We start from the raw sequence: 20,236 nt of genomic DNA on the forward strand, positions 1-20,236 counted from the left end.
CAGATCATACTACGCATGGTATAATCTAACTGGCTGGGCGGAGATTCGGGCTTTTAAACCAGGCAAACTGCGACCTACCGTAGATAAATCAAGCGTCGGGGTCTCACATAAAGTACTAGGCTGAAGTATCGCATCTTAGCTGCCTTTCAGTTGCCTAGCTCTCTTGATGGTTAAACAAGAAAAGACAGAAGCTATATATAAAAATCAGGTCAACCTAAGTACATCTCTAACGGAAGGTCGTGGTACATGTGGTAATCTAAATCGGTGCTCCACTCCAAAACGAAGCACTTGACAAGAGCAATAACAACTAGCGGACTGAGGTAGGAAGCGCTTGACTGGGGGTGTGACGATCTCCAAAAGGTTGTTTCATCAAGTGCTGAGACTTCACCATCCCATAGAGTGAGTGCTATGTCAGTGACAACCCTGACTACGTCACCTGAATTCCCACTGCCGGCTAAACAGCACTCGCAGCCATATCAGCCATGTTGTCCCTCACAAATCGAGGGTTCCAACCTTTAGCATCCAACCTCTCCGGCCATCTTTCCACGACATGGCGAAGTGTCTGCGCTAGCTGCCCTCGCCACCGGTCCATCCGGTCCTTTGCAAATGCAACCAGTATGTCACGGAGTCCTCGATGGATTGACCAAGAAAGAGATGACCATGGGAGGCAATCCAAGGCTCTATTGAGAATGGCCGCTTCCGTTGTAGGAATATACACCGACACATCGATATCAGCAGTATGGCTGTTAGGCAAGCGAAGCAGGGGCATGTCTTGCAATCCTTCTGTTTCCACCGTTACAGCTTTCATGAACAGGAAGTCGACATCAGTGACATTGCCACCTATCATATTGTACAAGTGCCTGCCACTATGTGCACCGCCAAACCCTTTCACGGCATATTTTAAGACCCACCGACCGGACGGCTTGCGCCCGGGGAAGGCACACTTGAACGTGGTACGCATTTGCGCATCAATCACTCCAGCGAATATTTGCAAGCACCTGTCAACTCTTCTGTCAAAGGTTGTTGGGTAAACATCTTTTCATAAAGTGTGTGAGTCATGTGCAGTAAAGTACACACGTGCCAAGTCCCCGATAGGCCATTCGACGCGCCATTGTCCACAGTAGGCTGCATACGCAGCTCGATGACCAGACGACCCGCTGTGTCGAAAGGTCAGCCGAGCATTCGTGATGCAAAACAATGCCATCAGCGTGGTGCGGGAAATGATCGTACAGGTAGTCAATTTATGCTTCACAAGGGGATGAAGGGGAAGATCCCCCCATCCATCATCTACCACGATCACACCTGATTTAGGGTTAACGGTCACAATACACTCGGCTTTAACAGGAGAGTCCTCCGCAAGTATTTTTGGCTTCTCCCGCGCGTCGCGTATGGTGCTTGAACTCGTTGGATGAAGAACTGCAAGCAGTACTGACCATGCAGCCTGGCCTGTGGGTTGAGTAAGCGGCAAGCGACTGACAGCTATAGTCATTTGGCCACAGAATCCATCACTGAGGCTTGCAGTGATTAAAGGTCCAACCGGGGGTGGCTTGATCACACGATACCACGGTATATATGCCTGCCGCTGGCTCCATTTGCCTAAATGTTGGACGTTTCGTAATGAATGAAAAGGGTCCGCCTGGTCAATGATGGTGCCAAATCGTGTAACGATAGACCCTAATCCCACAACTGTTGCGGCCAATGAAAGCCATGTAGCAACGGCTGATGAAACATCCATTTGGAGATTATGTTGGCTACTTAATGCTCAACACATAAAATAGTCAATGTCACCGATGCAGGGCTGACGGAGGATCTCATATGAGTCATATGATAACTTTGAGGGATGTCTCAGCCGCTCGATCTTTGTGGTTGTGATTTCTGTCTCCAATTAAATATCTCAGATTCTGCACCCGCCTGTGGGGTTGTGTGGAGAAAAGGGACAGGTTCACTTCCTCTGTAAGTGGTACGGATCCGATATAGAGTCGGACTGTTCAATGCACAGATCCCTCGTACCCCGGCCCTTCGTGCAGTATATCCAGTCCCTCGTACAGTCTTGAACCAGCGTCACAGGTATTCGCCTGATCCAACCCCCCTTTCCGTAATAACGAGACCTCACCGGGACAGGGATGTAGCGAAGCTATTTATGGTAGAGATGAGACACAGAAAGGAGGGCAAGAGTCGGCTGCGTGGTATCGTTTTACTATTCAGGCAATAGCACATCCTTCTTCCTCTTGCCTACCTACCAATGTTAACCGTAATGTGTCATAAGTGGAAGTAAAGCATAGAAAAAGAAAAAAGAAAAAAGAAAAAATAACAGAACAGAACAGAACACGCAGGGATAATGGTTATCAACGGAACGATGTTCTGATAGCTAAATTCATTCGAAGGTACAGTTGAACAAGGACATTGAGTCCTCCACATCACTAATCAATCATTGGACTGTTGTGGGATTTGTCAAACTCAAGTCAGCATGGAAAAGAAATTTGGGTACAACCTATCGTCTATCATGTGCTAGAATTTCGTAGGCTGGCCATAGACATTGCAAGACGCCGGTTACACGGTAGTACATGTCCCCAAGATGCTTCGACTGACGCACCAAGGCTAAGCAAGTTTGTGTGGCACAAGACACACAAGGCCTGGTGCGTCTTTTCTGGTTCTGCTCGTCGTCAAATCATTGCGGAATCGGTTCCTCCCCTATCGAAGAGCAGCATTCTTTCAGTTAATCGTGAGATGACAACACATGATTTTCTACCGGTCGAAATATTCCTCCTTATTGCTGAGAGCTTAGATCTACACACTCTATGCTCGTTTGTTAGAGCTTTTCCGCATGTTGCAGAAGCACTGACATGTCTGCACTTTTCGATTCACGACGAATCTCAGAACTCTATTGTCCACTTACTAGCAGCTGATGGAGAGCTTGAGCTCTTACTGCAAGTCTTGAAATGCAGAAGCGCTCTCCCTGACAGGAAGAACAAGGACGGGCATACCCCAATGTCACTTGCAGTCACCAAAGGGCATCTCCCAGTCGTTCAAGCACTAGTGAATCGAAATGACGTTGACACAAGTCTTACAGACTCCATGAACAGGACCTTGCTACACATGGCATCACTGAGCGGCCATGAATCAGTGCTGGATCTGGTCATGCATTGGCCCGCGGTACCCATTAATCAAAAGGATAAGCATGGCCAAACCGCCTTTTCACTTGCAGCCGAATATGGTCAGGAGCGGGCAGTCGTGATGAGTATAAAGGAAGCAGATTTATATGCAAGGGATGTTTGGGGGGCGAGTTGCTCTGCATGTCGCAGCGCTTCATGGCCATCAAAAGATTGTGAAGAATCTACTGGATCAACCCGACGTGGATGCCAATATCCTCGACGATCGACGCTGGACACCGCTTTGTTACGCCGCAGGAAATGGACATGCCCCAGTGATTGAAGCTTTGTTGCGTAACAACGATGTTGATATATACTTGCGCGGGATTGAACATCAGAACCCCCTTTCATTGGCAGCAGAGAGCGGAATGCAATAGCTGTGGATTTACTGCTACGTCGAATGCAACAAGACCTCACAGCATCCAAAGGTCCCACGCATCAGCTGAGTTCGCAATTAAACTTCAGAGATCTGTGGGGACGCACCCCTTTATCAATTGCAGCCGAATATGGACACGAAGCAGTAGTAACCCTATTAGTCACGCTTCCGGATGTGGATATCAACGTCGGGGACTATGGACAAGAGGGACCATTGGCAAAGGCTGCAAGAAATGGTCGTGAGAGTATAGTGGAGTTATTGCTCGATCTACCGGACATTGATATTTGTTCCTCGAATGTACGAGGACAGACACCACTAGACCTTGCAATCCTGGCAGGTCATACGAATATTGTAATGGTCCTGCAGAGGCACTCCCTGGTCGCAGCCCCAGATCTGGCAGGTGATTCACTTTTATTCTGATGTGACACTCATAATTAATTGCCTAACACTTCTGTTGACCGAGGGTCGGTCGAGTAGACAACTAAGCTTTACGTATATGAAGGAATTGGATGTTGAACTAACCTGGTCCAGTACAGTATAGTACCGCCATCTCAGCTACCTATTCCAACATAGGGCGAGGCAAAGGGAAACCGAAATCATCCATCCAGCAACCGGAGCGTACGTTTATTCTCAGCATCTTAGGGTATACCAAGATTCCCCGGGTCGAGGGGAAGGGCGATCTGAAGGTCGAGGCCTTGTCAGTTTCATTGCTGTAACATAACCCGCGCTCTGTACTACTCCGTGAGTAAGAAACCAACCCCTCAACAAAAAGCCATTGGCTTACTAGGTATTCATGGCGCTATTGTGCGCGAATCCAAATCCGACAAGTTTCTGTAATGTCGGCTGATTTTCCAAGCGCTTGCTCCCTGTTAGAAGTGAGACTCACTTAGGAAAGTCATTACTCCAAGTCATTCCATTGCTATCGTTTCGCTCCCTTTATTTCCATGTTCGCTTCACAGACTGACAGACTTATTTGCGCTGTCCGGCGTATTACTGGTCGCAAGGACGGGGATACGCCCACTTGGGCTATTGCGATACAGTATGCTATTATCTATGAATACATCTATAAGGCACCAACACGAAAGCAAGTCTATGTAGACGGCGAACTAGGGCTAATTTGCCGACAGTATGCATTCGAACCCTACCAAATCACTTACCTAAATAGGCTTAGCCTCAAGTCTTATAGGTTAGCTCCGATTATTGCGGTTAAAGCTTTATCAACCGATTCAAACCTCAACATTCCCTACCCGCTGTAGGTAGGTCAACCTTTCCCCATAGCCTCCCCGCTACAGTTATAGTGATAATAGGGGAGTAATGCGAGGGGGTCGATCAAGACAATTCATCTGCGTAGTCGGGGTCCAAGAGTCTGAGCATCCAAGCTGCTTAGAGGGGTTCAACTATACTTAAATAAAATTGCATGTCGAAATATGGACAACCTTGTCGCCGCAAACGTGTTCGGCACATTGGGAGCTGTGCTATGGTCGCTTCAGGTTAAACACCATCCCAAGTTATTCATTAACATGGCGACTAATCTGCAAAATAGCTGCTGCCCCAAATATGGAAGAATTGGCGACGGCATGACAGCGAGTCCTTGTCCGCGGCTTTCTTCCTCTCCTGGGCCATGGCCGGAGTTCCCCTCGGCGTCTACAATATTGCAGATAACTTCAATATTGCTCTGCAAGTTCAGCCGAATATCCTCATCTGCCTAAGTCTCGTCACGTGGTCCCAATGCAAGTACTATGGAGACAATTGGAGGCTGAAGAAAATAGTACCTGTTGCTATAGCCATAGGTGCAGTTCTTGGGGGCGCCGAGGCTGGTCTCGTCTTTGCGCTCCGTGTGGCCTTCCAACGAGGTCAAAAATGGCCGTCCACACTGATGGCAATCCTTTCCGCCGTTCTTCTTGCGGCCGGAGTGCTACGGCATTACGTCGATATGTTTAGAACGCGGTCAGATGCAGGGTTGTCTCTCAAGTTTGCCCTCCTCGATGCGAGCGGAGATGTGGCCTCTATTTTGTCTGTGATCTTTCAGCCTTCACTAAGCATCCTGGGACTAGTCATCTACGGTACGGAATTTGTCATATGGCTTGGTCTGATGATCATTTTGTTATATTTTCGGGCTGCACAGCGAAGGAAGGCGAGAGACATTCGAGCGGATGGACCGTCCGATGCTGTAAGTAACTAGCTGTGGATCACCCCACCATATATGTATATACGGCTAGCTAGAACAATGAGGATATAGACAGTCATGCATTTCTCCCCACACGTCTCCATGAATACCAATACCCTTTCCTTCCAAAACCTTGGTGTTATAGGATTATAAATACCTCAGGGCAATTGCTTAATCAACATTATTGGCATAGAAAGAGAGTGTAATGCTTGGGTGAAAGGTAAATTTACGAAAGTCGGGCATTCCAGAACTGGCGACGTGTCCTCTATGTCATGAGGAAATATAATATATGAAAACTTTCGGTGTTACGAGATTGTTCGGCAAATGCTTTGTTCTGCGCGGGATGATCTCCCGTGAACGTGACATACTGAAGCTTTTTGAGGCATAAAGCAACTGATGTCGCATGTCGCAGAAGGCTTTACAAAGGCCTATTTCGCTGTCATATATTGATAACATACTCAGCATTGTTATTGGGGTCTTCAGGGGTTTCACTTCAACCTAGATAGCCTACTCTAGACAGTACAAGACCTTGCTTTACAAATCTCCTCGTACACTAGTTACTCTTGCCCTTGCTTTAGATGTGGGTATTATAGATAACCCCTGTGAGAAGCTTTCGGAGCAAGCCCAGACCCGCTCACCCCATCAACTGCGCCCTAGCGCATTCTGGAATGAACAATGGTGGAGGAATGGTGGCGTGAGCTGAGGAGCCTGAGAGAAAGCAACAATGCGGGATCATCTCATCACGATTAAATTCTTTCCAAGTAAATCTGGATTTTCGATTCTGAGCGAAGATCCCGCAAAAGTGATCTAACCAGATCGACAGAAATAAGTCTATCTTTGTCCCAATATTGCAATTTGACAATGCACACCCCCTACATTCCACTGTCACAATTATGATTCGCCAGCACCGTAGTAGAGCAAGAGGTTCCATCCTAAGAAGACATCTATAAATTACATGAAGCCCTCTAGAGTACACATTGCTCTCTTTCTTTAATCTATCTCTCTCAATTAGAAAAGAAAGCCGCGTCCATTTCCCGTTTAAATTTCTTAGCAAGACACAAATACTGTTATTTTTCTTTGCCCTCCCAAATCCACAGCCATGCAGTTCTATTTCTCTTTCGCCGCTCTTATTGCCCTAGGTGGCCAAGCACTCGCCCAATCCGCCACTGGAAATTATCTCATCGGAGAAAGCGACAATTTCTTGACGCTAAATGATGGCCTGGTTGTCTTTACCTCAATCAATGGCGCAGATAACCAGATTTGGGGCTTCAACACCGTCGGCCCCAGTACTGTCGTTATCCAAAATCAAGAGTCAGGAGACTACCTTAACTGTGATGAGAGCGGATCTCCCTGCAGCACTTCCGGCAACCCTCAGGTTTTTGAGCCTATTAAACGGGGTCAGGACTTATACCAGATTCGGGATGAATCCGGTGATTTATTCCTTGCCGAGTCGTCCGATAAGACGGTTCATTTGGTTGAGGAGGTGCAGCCTGATGAGAAGACCATATTTACACTGACTCGGCCTGCTACTGAGTGTGAGTTGCAGCGTGCTCCTTTATAATTTTATAGTCAGATTCTAATTCACTAAACCAGAATTTTGTCGTTTGTCATCTCAATGGCTGCAGTCTGTCGGATAGGTGGCGGGTCTGCTCATTCGACCGCAGAGTCCAGCCTGCCATTCCGTGCATACAGCCAACCAGGCCCCGAATTAGATTAGTTATACCTGGTTAGAAGAACTCAGTACCCGCATACTTTCTTATATTATTTAATCATTCTGTAAGGATTATTTTTATGTATAAGAAAAAGCGCCCTCGAGTGTGGGAGAATAATTCGGTAGAAGCTGCTAATATGCCCCCCCAATGTAATTTAAGGAGCCAATAACGATAAAAGTTTAATTTTTCCACTTCGGATCAAAATCTTAGGCTAGTCTATACATAGGTATTGGTGCTAGGTTATTCATAGCCCATTCTAGACATTGATCTATAATAGGCATAGCGTCCACTACTCCATGAGGAAATGTGCTAGCCTAGTTAGGAAGGGTGGGCTGTACTCCATCTCAGCGACACTCACTCTTTCGCTCGATTTGGCAATCTGTGCAAGAAGACTTTAGCAACGAGTCAGCCGATATGCCTGTTAGCTCTGTTATTGTGAGAAAATGGTGAGACACTTCTAATATTCTCTTTTAGGATAAGATAGAATAAATAATTGAAGATCAACTGTTGTTTCGTAGTCCCTGGCAGTAGAAATATATTAATCTACCTAGCAGATGCACCTGTAGTACAGAAAAAATTTCAACCAAACCAGGAAACAGTTTTCGCCCTTCCTCTCAAATTGAGCATTCACCGTCGTAACTGCTCATAGTTTTCCTATCAAGTTATAAGTATAAAAATATAACGTCGACAAATACAAGAACCTCTTGACATACAATGCTGGTATTTTCGGCGAGAGCATTGGAAATAGTGGGATTGGCTCCTGGTCGACCTACTTGCATATAAACATATCGTCTCCGAAGGGTTCAGATTATCGCCAGGGAAGAAAGACTAATAACGCTCTTCCATTCCAAAGAGAGCATTATTGGCAATAGCCAAAGGAACGATAAATATATTGTGTTGTACAACCGGTACATTTTTCAGGTTTCCGGGCTACTGCTAGTTTAGTTGGGCTCTTCTCACAAACCACCCGGCCTCGATAGTTCGACACCGATTGAACAGCATGCAGCAGAAATGCTATAAAATGAACATCCTGACATCTATAAACTGGATACACAAAATCCCTCGCTTAAGGACCTCCCGTGCATTCCCAGAGATAGACTAAAATGTGCCGTCCGATAGTCTCTGGGGCGAACTGAAATACACTCTCGTGGCATCATATATTCGACTCTTGTCTCAACTCCAGGGGGATGCCTACATCCCTTCACCCGACGTTTGTTTGGTTCGCGATTAAATATGTATACGAATATCAAATAATCTTTTATCAATTGATCTACAGCTCAATTATTCTCGTTCTCGCGATTACTAGCAAAGAGCTTTTACAAACATAGGGTATTCGAAATAAAGTATTCTCAGTTGTCATGGTTGTCTGGCCGACCTCCTGGTGGAGCGAGGAGCTCTCAGGTACGGATGGGAATTGCTTCTGGCCTTCAAAATCCACCTGCGAATCACAACAGACATGGTAGTATTGTCTGGCAGACAACCTCCTAGCCTGGGCTTGCACAGGACCAGGCGCCCCTATCCTAGCTAACGGACCCCTAATCGCCTTTCTCGCTTGTATCTGCACTTCGGTCTTGAGCCCAAAGGCTAAGTCTCACTGTACAACTTGCTTTACTCCCTGTAGGCCTCGTTTTCATAGCTCGAGGCCTTCACAGCCTAGGAGTCTCCCGCGGTCCTTTCTTTTACTCCTGGAGTATTCAATTCTTAAAAGATTGTGTCACACCGTCCACAGCGGTCCCTGAGTCACAATACAGAGTCAGTGTATCATACATGCTGGGTGAAGCTTCACAGGTGATAAATATTGAAGATAAATGCCGAATACCCCGAAAGAATGGGTCCACCTTCCAGGTCACCATGCACCTTCACTATCGACCATTCGTTAGCAATCCCCTGTAGATAACTATTGTTATGAAGGACCTCGGCTGCAGTGAAGTGGTGAATATAGCGACAAATGCAGGTATCCCTCTACACCAATGACAATCTGTGTGAAGTGAACAAGTGAATGATGTACAAAGATATCGTACAAAGATACCAAGGCACCGACAAGTAGTAACGATAAATATCTGGAACATCCCGCAACACCCCTTTTTGCTTCCATTATCTTCATCTCCCAGCCTCCCCTCTCTTGTCAATCCTTTCCCTTTCCCTCTCCTTCTCCCCTTATTTCCTTGTTGTGAACATGCATACCTTCTCCTTTGTCGGGGCTCTGGCTCTGTCGGTTTGTGTCTTTGGTCATCCTACTGAGCCCCCTCTTCTATCTCCTCGCCGCGCCGGTGTTGATCTAGAAAGATTTCGATTGGCGCCCAACGCAGAATATGTCGATTACATTCAGCAGACTCCCATCTCTACTGCAAATATCGGCCTAATCGAGCAAAGTTACGTCGAGACTGCCAATCAGCTGGTCAAAGAAACATTCCCCAACGCGACCTTCCGCCTGCGAGAGGATCACTACGTTGGGGACAATGGTGTGGCACACGTTCACTTTCGTCAGACAGTCCATGACCTCGATGTCGACAATGCGGACTTTAATGTTAACGTATGTATTGATACCCTGGCCCTGACCAGCAGTTCAACTAAGCTCATGGAACGTAGGTCGGTAAAGATGGCAAGGTCTTCTCCTATGGAAACTCCTTCTATACTGGCCCGATTCCCAACATCACCCAGGTGACAAGACGTGACTTCATCGATCCCGTGGCTGCGTTGAGATTTGCATTGACACATCTTCAACTCCCCATGAAGGCGGATGGCGTGTCTGCGGAAGCCACGAAGCATCCTCATAAGTACATATTCCGGGGCACCTCTGGGGCGGTCTCTGACCCGAAGGCACGTCTTGTCTACCTCTTGAAGCCTGACGGGACTCTGAACTTGGCGTGGAGAGTAGAGACGGATGTAGAAGACAATTGGCTTTTATCCTATGTGGATGCCAAAACCGCTGAGGAGGTTCATGGTGTTGTCGACTATGTTTCCGACGCCACCCTCCAAGTCTAGTGAGTAATGTGTGGTGTATAGATATTGAAAATGGTCGGAACACTGACTTCAATGATTCATGTTAGTGGTTGGGGATTCAATGACCCTACTGAGACTGACGGCCGTGTCAGTGTTACTGACCCGTGGGATCTGACGGTGTCGCCGTTGACTTGGTTCGGCGATGGAGAGAAAAACTGGACTTCAACACGGGGGAATAATGGCATTGCCCAAGAGAACTTCAACGGTAGACCGCCCTACATTGATAATATGCGTCCCGACAGTCCTACCCTCAACTTCACTTATGCGTACCCGACAGGTGACTCTCCCAAGGACTATATCAATGCTTCAGTTACCCAGCTTTTCTACACAATCAACACATACCATGATCTCTTGTACACACTCGGCTTCACAGAAAAGGCAGGTAATTTTCAATGGACCAACAGAGGCTTGGGAGGCAAGGAGAAGGACTATGTAATTCTGAACGCGCAGGATGGAGCGGGCAAGAACAATGCCGATTTCGCTGCTCCCCCGGACGGAAATCCAGGTCGCATGCGTATGTATATGTTCACACGCACCAAGCCACCTCGGGATGCAGTGTTCGAGTCTGGAATTGCTATTCATGAGTATACCCACGGTTGTAAGTTCACCTGCTTCGACCCCCACTTTCTATTAATTGTTCACGTTAACCTGTGTACCACTTAGTGTCTATGCGGCTTACCGGAGGCCCGGACAATTCCAAATGCTTGAGCGCTTTCGAGTCCGCGAGCATGGGGGAGGGCTGGGGTGATTTTATGGCGACAGCGATCCGTCTCAGGCCTAATGACACGCGTGCAACGGATTATGGAATGGGGACATGGGTTTTTGATAGTCCAAAGGGCATCCGACAGTATCTATTTTCGACTTCGATGGAGACCAACCCACTTAACTATACATCCTTGAATCGAATGTATCAGGTCCATGCAGGTGGAACCGTCTGGGCCTCGATGTTGTACGAAGTTTTATGGAACTTGATTGAAAAACATGGAAAGAATGACGGCCCGCGGCCAGAATTTGACGAACGGGGGGTGCCTAAGGATGGTAAATACCTGGCGATGAAGCTAGTAGTTGATGGCATGGCTTTGTGAGTACATCCCCCCCGAACAGAGATGGAATCGCTGACGGTAGTCGCAGACAACCCTGCAATCCCAACTTTATTCAAGCCCGCGATGCCATCCTAGACGCCGACCAGGCTCTGACAGGAGGCCAAAACAAATGTGAGATATGGACTGGTTTCGCCAAGCGTGGTCTAGGGCAGAAAGCTGTGTATGAAAATGGTAGACGCGTGGACAGCTACGAGATTCCGGGGGATATGTGCAAGAAGAAGGTCTAAGTGCATGATTTCCTTTAACCTTTTGCTTCGTCACCGTGACAAACATAGTTACATTTCAACTTAACTACATGAAGATAGGGTAGCATAATATTACTCACCATTGTGTCCATGCTCCCTACCCTGAAATGTGTGATCCTTTAGACATATCCAGCACCATATGCAACTCACTCACCTCCATCCTTCTTCGCAAAGATCAGCCCAATACGATCAATATCCAGCCCTGAAGCCCCGTCAAACCCAAGCAAAACCCCGTCCCCAACATCTTGCTTGTGCTCTTCACCCCCATCACCACCTGCTTTGAATTTCTCGCCATCCCCTGTGACAATAACAATTGAATCAACCCTCTTCCCTGAACTAACAGAGCTTTCTTTCACCTTCCCTCCGGGGGGCACTACAAGCACCTGATGATCCCCTTTTTCAGCGCCATAAAGCTGACTCTGACTGCCGTCATCCCACGTCCACCGCAGCCCCCGCACAACAGTCTCATCCTCCACCTCTCCGCTCCATGTCTCGACAACCCTTACGGGTATATACTTGAATTCTTCAAAGGGGGTCCCACCTTTGCCCCCTACTGGGGTATTCTTGATTACGCCTGGTGGGGGCGCAGCGTCAAGCTGTTCGAGGAACCATTGCTGGTTCTTAGTCCCGTGCTCGGAGTAGACAAGGATCGGGGTTCCATTTTTCGAATCGGATTCGGAGAGGTCTAGGACTCGGGATGGGTTGGCTGCGGAGTGGATTCTATATTTCTGTTAGATTGTTGATTTGAATTAGTTTTCCATTTGGAAAGAAATACGCGTAGGCATGTTTTGTCTCCGCAGACTCAATCGTCCACCTTGCCCTCTTGTTAGTAGGCGATACAAGACTGCCGGTTGTGAGAACTAGGCCTCCTGTTGGTTGTACGTCTGGAACCTGGTTTTAGTTTGTGGGTATAGAATAGAGGCTGAGGACGTACCGGCAGTAAGATATGTTCCTGTTGCGTCATTCAAGATGAAGAACTGGTTATGGCCTGCGGAGGCAATTTGCCATTTTTGGTGTTTTGCGTCGTGGAAGTGCCTGATGTAGTCAGTTAAGGGTTTTCTACTGGTGAATAGTGTTTGGGTTGGAGAGATGTACATACCAGCCGACAGCCGGGGTACCGTCTTGTCGATGAGCACCTGAGAGGTCGACTACTGTGTCTGTGGCCACGTTGCGGATGACGTAGAGACCTGAGGGCAAGGTTACGTCTGCGATGGTGGACTGAGGCTTAGATGCAGCAGCTTGGGGGGAACCGGAGCCCCAGAGGTACTTGAGCAGAGAGGTCATCTTGCTTATGGGGATAATAGGAAACTGTATAGATGGTTCAGGGAAGAAACAGGTTTGAGGATGAGAATTTTGGAATCTTCTATGAAAATCGTAAAGTCTGTCCGTAGTATGTCATATTTATACAAGGTCCCTACTCAGACTTTACGTTTTCAATCATGACGAAAGCACGCCCATTGCTGTTACACAAGCACACCATTTGTCTGCTTTATTGAAGATTACCTGCTCTCGTCTCGTTGCTTCGGTGGCCGACCAATGGTTGTGAAATGCCGTCATGGACAAGTACTCGATACTCCGCTTCATTCCGGAAGACTATCCCGATTGCTCTTACGTCAAATAACTTGGCCAATTGCCTATGAAGTTTCTTTATTTCATGATTATACCAGATCGTTTATATCTAATGAGAAATATACCGTACGCGAAGTGAAACTCAAGGGCATCCGTGTCGCGCGGGATAAAAGAATGCGTATCTGACTTAGATTTATACAAGCGCAAGCGATCTTGGAAGAATCTGACAGCAGCGTAAATCCTAGTACTAGTATGACAGGAAGCAGCCATCATCCCAGTGTTAAATGTGATTTGTTGTCCTTTTCAAAGCAATGATCAATGTTACATCCGATGGCAGTTATTGACGTTTGCGGCCCGGGAACCAAAAGTACCTATGCCCTAGTGTGGAGTCTGGGTGGAGTAGCATCAAGGCTAGACCACTGCTGTCATAATGATCGGTGCAGTCCTTTCTAAATAAAACCGGCTGGTGTAAAATAGAAACGGCTTGGGCTGGATAATAATATGCCTATTGCTTCGCGATTACCAAAGCCGCATCCGCGGAGAAGAAATGTGCTTCGTCCCTATAAGCAAGTCTTCTATACATCAATACTTGCACATACATCCAGTAGTGGAATGTCTACCTTATGCTAGATTATATTTTGGTAACACCCTGGCACTGATCGTCTTGCTCCGGATGCCAGCGGTGTATTCTTTCCATCGTCAAGGCCAATATCGTCAAGCTCTCCTGTAACACACGCTAAGCATTTCTTCTTAGCATATTTCTGTCCTTCCTGCGCCAGTCAAACTCAAAATCAAAAGGATAACCGTGCGCAAAGCGACGAACTCCACCTGTGCGAGCTTCTTTCCCACACCGGCAGAACCTATTTCTGAATAGGACTGATTGTCCTCGGGCTGGCTTGCGAATCCTATTATACTCCCACTGCAGTCATCCTAGCCCAAAGTCTGCATCTTTAGAGTCAAGAAAGCGCTCGGTCTTGGCCTTGTCCAAGGGCTTTAGGTTGAATGTTACTGCGCCCGGGCTCCAGGACTCTGTTACAAGGGGCATTGGGGTTGAGATTGACTTCCAACTTTTCAGGAAGGATATACAGCTGATCGTGATAGGGTCTACTACTAGATGAGCCTCTTGTTGATTTTGGGGCAGTGGCGAGGGAAGCATACCATAGCGCACAGCGGAAGGACCATTTGCCACACTAGGTGATTGTTGTTCTGATCGAACCTGGACGCCGTATGAACGCCGTATGGTGCCGATGGTGTGATCTTGCACGGTCTTACAACAGTGTTGCTGTGAACAGGATTATAAACAATATACTCAGGGTTGGCTACCTTACCCATACTGAATACGTTGCTCATGTCAGTGTTGAATATAGGACGTAGTATATCTCATGGTCGGATTCCGCGGGTTCCGTAAGGGATCTTGAGTTCGTCGGACTTTAGGTCACAGCCAGGGGCCTGATATCTGGTTATCGGGCATGAGTAACTAAGTCTATCTTGCATTGCTTTCATGCCTCCTTAGGCGCAATAAGACCCACAGACTAGCTACTAAGAGACATGCCGGAAGCCCAATATTTCTTAGCCGAAGAATGGGAGGAACCATATCATTTTTACCACGAAGAATGCGTTATGGCTACGTATCAGTGAAGCCCTAGGATACACAGGACCTTGAGGCAGCTACCAAGAGGAAGAGAATGTTACTTGCTGACAATGTGTTATTGCCGGCGAGAGGCCTCGGAAATTTTCAATCTCTCTCCATGAAGCCCTGGTGGCAGAATAGAACTTTCATGGGCAAATTTGAACTAACACATCTTTTCCAGTATAACGATAGAAAGAAAAAGGAAAAAGTCAAAAACAGCACTGACGTCTTGTGCAACGTTTCCACGAAGCGTTCCAAAAGCGTCTCACATCATACATCCTGGCAGGAGCAGATACTTCGCTATTACCCTGGCTAATCACCCACATGAGACGCGTAAGATCTCTCTCGCGTACCCAATTAATATGGCAGCCTTAGCTGTCTGCGAAAGTAACTTTAATGTCCGATTAGATATTCGAGCATTCCCGGTACAGAAAACCGCCATTGTCCTCATGGGAAAGCTTGCGACGATCTGAAAGTCACCTGCCAGAAGGCTTATGGGACATTTACAGGCTTCAAATGTTCTCATTCGCTTCTTCCACCTCTCAGATGTAGGTTCTCACTATTGGATGATTATGGGTGCTCTCCCCACGAGCTTACCTAGTATAGAGTGCAGGCAAACGTCATCCTCAGCTACGTCATGGCCCTACATTTAAAGAGTAAGCCGCCACTGAATGAACATCTACGTGATTCTGGCCTTTATGCGAACACAAAAATAAAGCGTCCAGCGAGTTACGCTAGCTATCATTGTGGTGCATCCACGATCGGAATAAACGTTTATACCCGGCCGAATGGATAGCAATGCATGTTTCAGAAGATGCAGATAGTCATATCAAACATGTTTTCACTATCAATGTAAGGGACACTCTATCAAGGCTTGGCCGAACTCCAATACCTACCGAGTGACCTCCAGTTAAGCGCAACCAACGAAGAAACATCATTATAACCATGCCATAAACTCCATGCAGAACACCGAAAAATATATAACTCTGGTGATTAGGTACAGTATAATTTTTATATAGGCTGAATGAAAGAGCAACAAGCAATATAGAAGATGCCAGCGAGTGTGGTATATAGAATACAATGAGTGTATAATGCGATATCCAAACCTGGCCTTACCGTTCACCAAGCCTTCTCTGCAGTATTCGAAGTTCAGCCTGGAGACCGATGATGTGTTCGTATGCATGTTGCAGAATCAACGCTTTGCGACCGGGTCTCAAGCCCTTCGCCATCTTGGTATCGGTCGGCGTGGTCGTGGTGTCTTGTTTAGTGACATCTTCGAGTTGTTTGAACCCTGCATTCAGGTTTGCGCGATAACGCTTTTCGACCTGATTATGTGCTTTCTTTCGAAGCATGCAGATGTTCGGATCATTATCCTTGTCCGAAGATGTGGACCGCCGACGCTGTGATGTGTTGCTGTCTTGCGATGACCGCCGTTTTGGCATTGGCTTGGGCCTGATGGGTGTCGCCATGGAGGGCGACGGATGCGACTTGGGGCTAAGTGGTTCACGTTTCAGTTTTCGCATCGGTCGCTGTGGAGTGTTCGCACCCGGATGTTGGTACGTAGTAGAAGCTGTTGGATCGTTGACATCCGTCTGGTCATGCTCTTGGTATACGGTGGCTTGAGGGTTGCTGAATGGCACAGGTGTGTGATACCCAGTTGCACCAATGCCCTGCAGGTTGATGAGCACCATCGCAAAATTAAGGTGGCAAACCACGCGATCTTACATTTGGGTAGCTTGAGGGACACCAGTAGTCTTTCGTTATGTCAAGGCTATACGTCTCGGTCGATGAGACATCTGCAAACTGCAGCTGAGCGTTCTGGGGTGGTGGGACGGGCTCAGCGCTGGTGAAGCCCGCCCCAAACATAGACCAGCCAAGAAGGCGATCATATTCAGACGGTGGCAAGGATGGGAAATTCATTGGCCACTGATCGCTCTGGTCTGGCGAGAGGTTGCGGTTGGCATAGTACACAGCCATGGTGAGATATTGTTCAATCTCCTTGCCGTAACTTGCAAGTATATAGAGGGTATTAAATAGAGGTAGCGAGAAAATAATGATAATATTTCCGGTGCGTCTCGACTACTCATATGGCGGCAGGAGACGGTCTAGTCGTGGTCTATTAAAAAGGTCGCTTCCATCCGCCGCAGTATAATTAGCCCCGGCGGCGTCAGTGGCTGGAATGCCACTGCGAGTGCTCCAAAAGCCAAGACAAAGTTCTAGTCCCTCGCTTCAAGCTCTAAGACGTAACTCAATTTGCGTCTCATGAGAATGGGAAAGCCTGGAGAACGCTCGGGATTTGAGTCTTGGCCCGGTTTAGCTTTGCGCCTGGAGGTCAGTTCCAGCCCCGGCCAAAGTCAAGATTGTTGCCACTCATACTGACAGGGTCACTGCCCCACTATCGGTTAACATGTCCTATGTGACTCAGGGGAGTTGAATATGACGTGGAGCTCTTCACTTGGTTCGGGAGCTGGTGCCAGTCAATATACTGCCACGAATCTCGCGGTCCCAAATGGCTGTACTTCACAGCAGTAAGCCATCCTGACCAAATCAGGATTCCAAGTACTCATCAGCGCAGTGTTACACTGCAGGTGAATTTGTGAAATGATGGTAACTGATTACACAATCTACAGGACCTATTACCCATTGTGGACAGGCACTGTACAAAGTTACGGGCCACTCTACCGATCATAGGGGTATTGATTTTGTTCGAAGGCAATAAAAACTTGCAAACCCTGACATGTAACGTGGTCAGTCATCTCGGAGAGGAAAGAGGGAAGTATAGTCAAGGGACTGGGCTACCACTGGGAGGCATTGTACGATAGCTAGACTAAGGACAAACCATCACTTTAGCATCTTTTTGCACAAGCAGTGGAAGGAAAGAAAAACCAGCTTCATCCCAGGACGTTATATTCGTTCTTCCGCGATAGGTTTTCTCCAAGGTCATTAACCATCTATATGAGCCTTCAGTCTTCCCTGCTATTTTCAGTAATATTCAGTCTGTATGTTCAAAAGCAAAGACATGTTTATCACTACGTAGCCGTGTAATGTTATATGAGCAGAGTTCTATACTTTATCCAAGTTCATATCATGACACATAAACTGAGTAATTGGCTTCCTAGGCGGCTATTTTGTCCACCCACTGATCTCCCCATATCTGACGCTATAGACGGTACTAATAGTGGCCATCCAAGACAGTTGCCCGGAATTGAAATCCTAGCCCCTGCCGTCAATGTTCCAGATAGCCCCATACATTGAAGCACCACTTTGGATTGCTGAACCTTGTGTGAGAGTAACACATACCGGCCGGATCCGAAACTCAAGCCATCGGAGGTAAGGGTATGTGATCTTATCCAGCTCTTATTAAACTTTGTCTCACGAACCAACGGTGGGGAACATGCTGTGCCATCTCAAACGGTGACATTTCAGAGATAGGTCCTCAGGTCAACCTAACCACAAACTATATACTGGGGCAATCTGTTCGCAAATATACAGTACTAGCATCTCAGGACCATAGCAATATCTGTTCTAAGATATATCACACACGTGTTGATCGCTTACACTGAGAAGGCTTGAGACCGTCATTCCGAGGCGCCTGCTCTGATTGTAGAAATATATTCTCGTGACTATGCTCTCATTAACTTACATACTTTGGAAATGGACTATACCCTAGGTGTTTGTCTATATATTTATGGTTAACCTTAGGTATTGTACAGCGTATGGGGGCGGCTTAAGGGTAATAGTGCTTGAAGGTGACAACTACTACTTCAACAACTCTTGCTGTAGGTTTCGAGTAATTCCGAGTTTTGGCAGTACAACTACATTTGCCTCTACAAATACAATATTAGTACATGCGACCACAGGGTGTGGAGAACAGGGCTTCCCGTCCGCTCAGCCGTACTTAAGCCACACGCCGGGAGGTTAGTAGTTGGGTGGGTGACCACCAGCGAATCCCTCCTGTTGTATGTTTTTTTAATTTTGTGAAATTAAATTTCGCTGCTTGATTCTTTACTTCGGAGTACGCCCAAGAGCGTAGTTCCAGCACTCGACCCATGGGACTGTTATCCAAGCCTCGCCAATTCCGGGAGTCGTCCACCGTTCGTTCCATCAACCACCAAACTCATATCTGCCATTTGTTTCTGGTATGCCCCCTTAGTGACTGTAAGAATTTTCTTGATATCTATTCATTTCGCATTGAATTGTGACTCGTCGATAACGACATGAAATTCATCGAGGTATTTCGCACCGGTCTCGTTTGAGGAACCAGCCGAATCCTGAATGCTCCTAAGCCCCGATGGTCTATATGTCATGAAAAGTACGCCTTTCGTTCCTCTCTTCTGGCAAAACTTATGGAGACGTAATCGTCAAGAGGATACTATGGTTAAAGGGCCTTTCCTCCCCCCAGAGAACCGTCAGGCTATCGGACGAGAACCAACAAATTAAGGTGTTCGCTCGGCGATGGAATTGAATGGACTTGACCCGGAGTCTAGCCCCGGGCCTATAGGGGCCTAGGTTCCAGTCGAACCTGCAGCTACCCCAAGTTTAAGTGGCAAGCCCATGGTGCCAAGTGGGGAGTACCATATCCTACAGGGCTGGCATTCGGTTCCGAGGGCCGCCTCTGCGGGGGTCACATGCCGCGGAGCGACCTAATTCAGTTTAGTTCGTGCCTGTGAAGTCATGAAGCTTGACATTCTTCAAGGTAATGAAGCCGGCAATTCGGCTACCCTGACTCGTATGCACTGAATGATATCGGTGTATGTCGTACTGTATTTGGTATTCCATCCTCAGCGCTTCATGCTCAAGATCATGGAACTTGCGGCACTCTAAACGTCCTTCGGAATATCTAAGATCTGCTTCAGACCCAAGCATTCTTCACTACTGTCCCATGTTCTAAATCTTGGGTTATTGAAGCCGACGTATCCCAGAGGGCCATGCTGTGCTGCCACATTTACACTTACCTCAACCCTCGGTCGCGTCTTGTATGTTCCTCTCATATAGAAGTTGGCGTAAGATGTGAATTGGGTTTTTGTAGAAGACAAATACCCCGTCTGAGCGTGGGCCAGGAATTCCAATAATAGCTGAAGCCAGATCATATTTACACCGAGTAAGAGTGTATGTAGACTCCCTTCAAGTGCAACATTATTCAGGTGAAGAGATTGATGTATTGCGGGGACGCTGTGACGACGCCGAGTCTTGACCGTACCATCCCTAAGACTAAAGATAATCTGCAAGGCTGACTATGCTCTCGTGTGGCAGTCAGCCTGACCCATGTTAACGTTTCAGCC

At 47.2% G+C, this 20,236-nt stretch overlaps 6 protein-coding genes across 6 annotated transcripts; 3 read left to right on the forward strand and 3 right to left on the reverse strand.

Annotated features, from left to right (window-relative positions):
* Nucleotides 1–209: 209 nt before the first annotated feature.
* On the reverse strand, nt 210–2,418 carry BDV37DRAFT_295119 (uncharacterized protein; the record flags this gene model as incomplete). Its single annotated transcript, XM_032089788.1, has 4 exons — nt 210–464; nt 497–1,035; nt 1,078–1,761; nt 2,328–2,418. 4 exons carry the CDS (start codon nt 2,416–2,418, stop codon nt 210–212), a joined length of 1,569 nt encoding a protein of 522 aa, XP_031940019.1.
* Nucleotides 2,419–4,785: 2,367 nt separating this feature from the next.
* On the forward strand, nt 4,786–5,707 carry BDV37DRAFT_295120 (PQ-loop repeat-containing protein; the record flags this gene model as incomplete). The annotated part of the gene is made up of 2 exons (XM_032089789.1): nt 4,786–5,015; nt 5,069–5,707. The coding sequence occupies exons 1-2, from the start codon at nt 4,953–4,955 to the stop codon at nt 5,705–5,707; spliced, it is 702 nt and encodes a 233-aa protein (XP_031940020.1). The 5' UTR covers nt 4,786–4,952.
* A 1,084-nt stretch (nt 5,708–6,791) lies between these two features.
* BDV37DRAFT_284508 (uncharacterized protein) lies at nt 6,792–7,409 on the forward strand (the record flags this gene model as incomplete). The annotated part of the gene is made up of 2 exons (XM_032087517.1): nt 6,792–7,225; nt 7,286–7,409. 2 exons carry the CDS (start codon nt 6,792–6,794, stop codon nt 7,407–7,409), a joined length of 558 nt encoding a protein of 185 aa, XP_031940021.1.
* Nucleotides 7,410–9,580: 2,171 nt separating this feature from the next.
* Nucleotides 9,581–11,737, forward strand: BDV37DRAFT_295122 (extracellular metalloproteinase; the record flags this gene model as incomplete). The annotated part of the gene is made up of 5 exons (XM_032089790.1): nt 9,581–9,937; nt 9,994–10,388; nt 10,455–11,005; nt 11,071–11,488; nt 11,539–11,737. The coding sequence occupies 5 exons, from the start codon at nt 9,581–9,583 to the stop codon at nt 11,735–11,737; spliced, it is 1,920 nt and encodes a 639-aa protein (XP_031940022.1).
* Nucleotides 11,738–11,901: 164 nt separating this feature from the next.
* BDV37DRAFT_272706 (ricin B lectin domain-containing protein) lies at nt 11,902–13,039 on the reverse strand (the record flags this gene model as incomplete). Its single annotated transcript, XM_032084922.1, has 4 exons — nt 11,902–12,475; nt 12,531–12,639; nt 12,690–12,790; nt 12,855–13,039. 4 exons carry the CDS (start codon nt 13,037–13,039, stop codon nt 11,902–11,904), a joined length of 969 nt encoding a protein of 322 aa, XP_031940023.1.
* Nucleotides 13,040–15,861: 2,822 nt separating this feature from the next.
* BDV37DRAFT_252142 (uncharacterized protein) lies at nt 15,862–17,120 on the reverse strand. The gene is made up of 2 exons (XM_032082389.1): nt 16,680–17,120; nt 15,862–16,624 (listed from the first exon to the last, which is right to left on the reverse strand). The coding sequence occupies exons 1-2, from the start codon at nt 16,929–16,931 to the stop codon at nt 16,067–16,069; spliced, it is 810 nt and encodes a 269-aa protein (XP_031940024.1). The 5' UTR covers nt 16,932–17,120; the 3' UTR covers nt 15,862–16,066.
* Between the last annotated feature and the right edge of the window lie 3,116 nt (nt 17,121–20,236).

Source organism: Aspergillus pseudonomiae, assembly GCF_009193645.1.
Source record: "Aspergillus pseudonomiae strain CBS 119388 unplaced genomic scaffold BDV37scaffold_48, whole genome shotgun sequence".
Taxonomy (NCBI): Eukaryota; Fungi; Ascomycota; class Eurotiomycetes; order Eurotiales; family Aspergillaceae; genus Aspergillus; species Aspergillus pseudonomiae.

Bases quoted from the DNA above. Each gene is read 5' to 3' on its own strand.
- BDV37DRAFT_252142 (XM_032082389.1), bottom strand. From the start codon at position 16,931: ATGGCTGTGTACTATGCCAACCGCAACCTCTCGCCAGACCAGAGCGAT. The intron at 16,625-16,679 runs GTAAGATCGCGT...ATCAACCTGCAG, and splicing joins GTCCCTCAAGCTACCCAAAT to GGCATTGGTGCAACTGGGTA.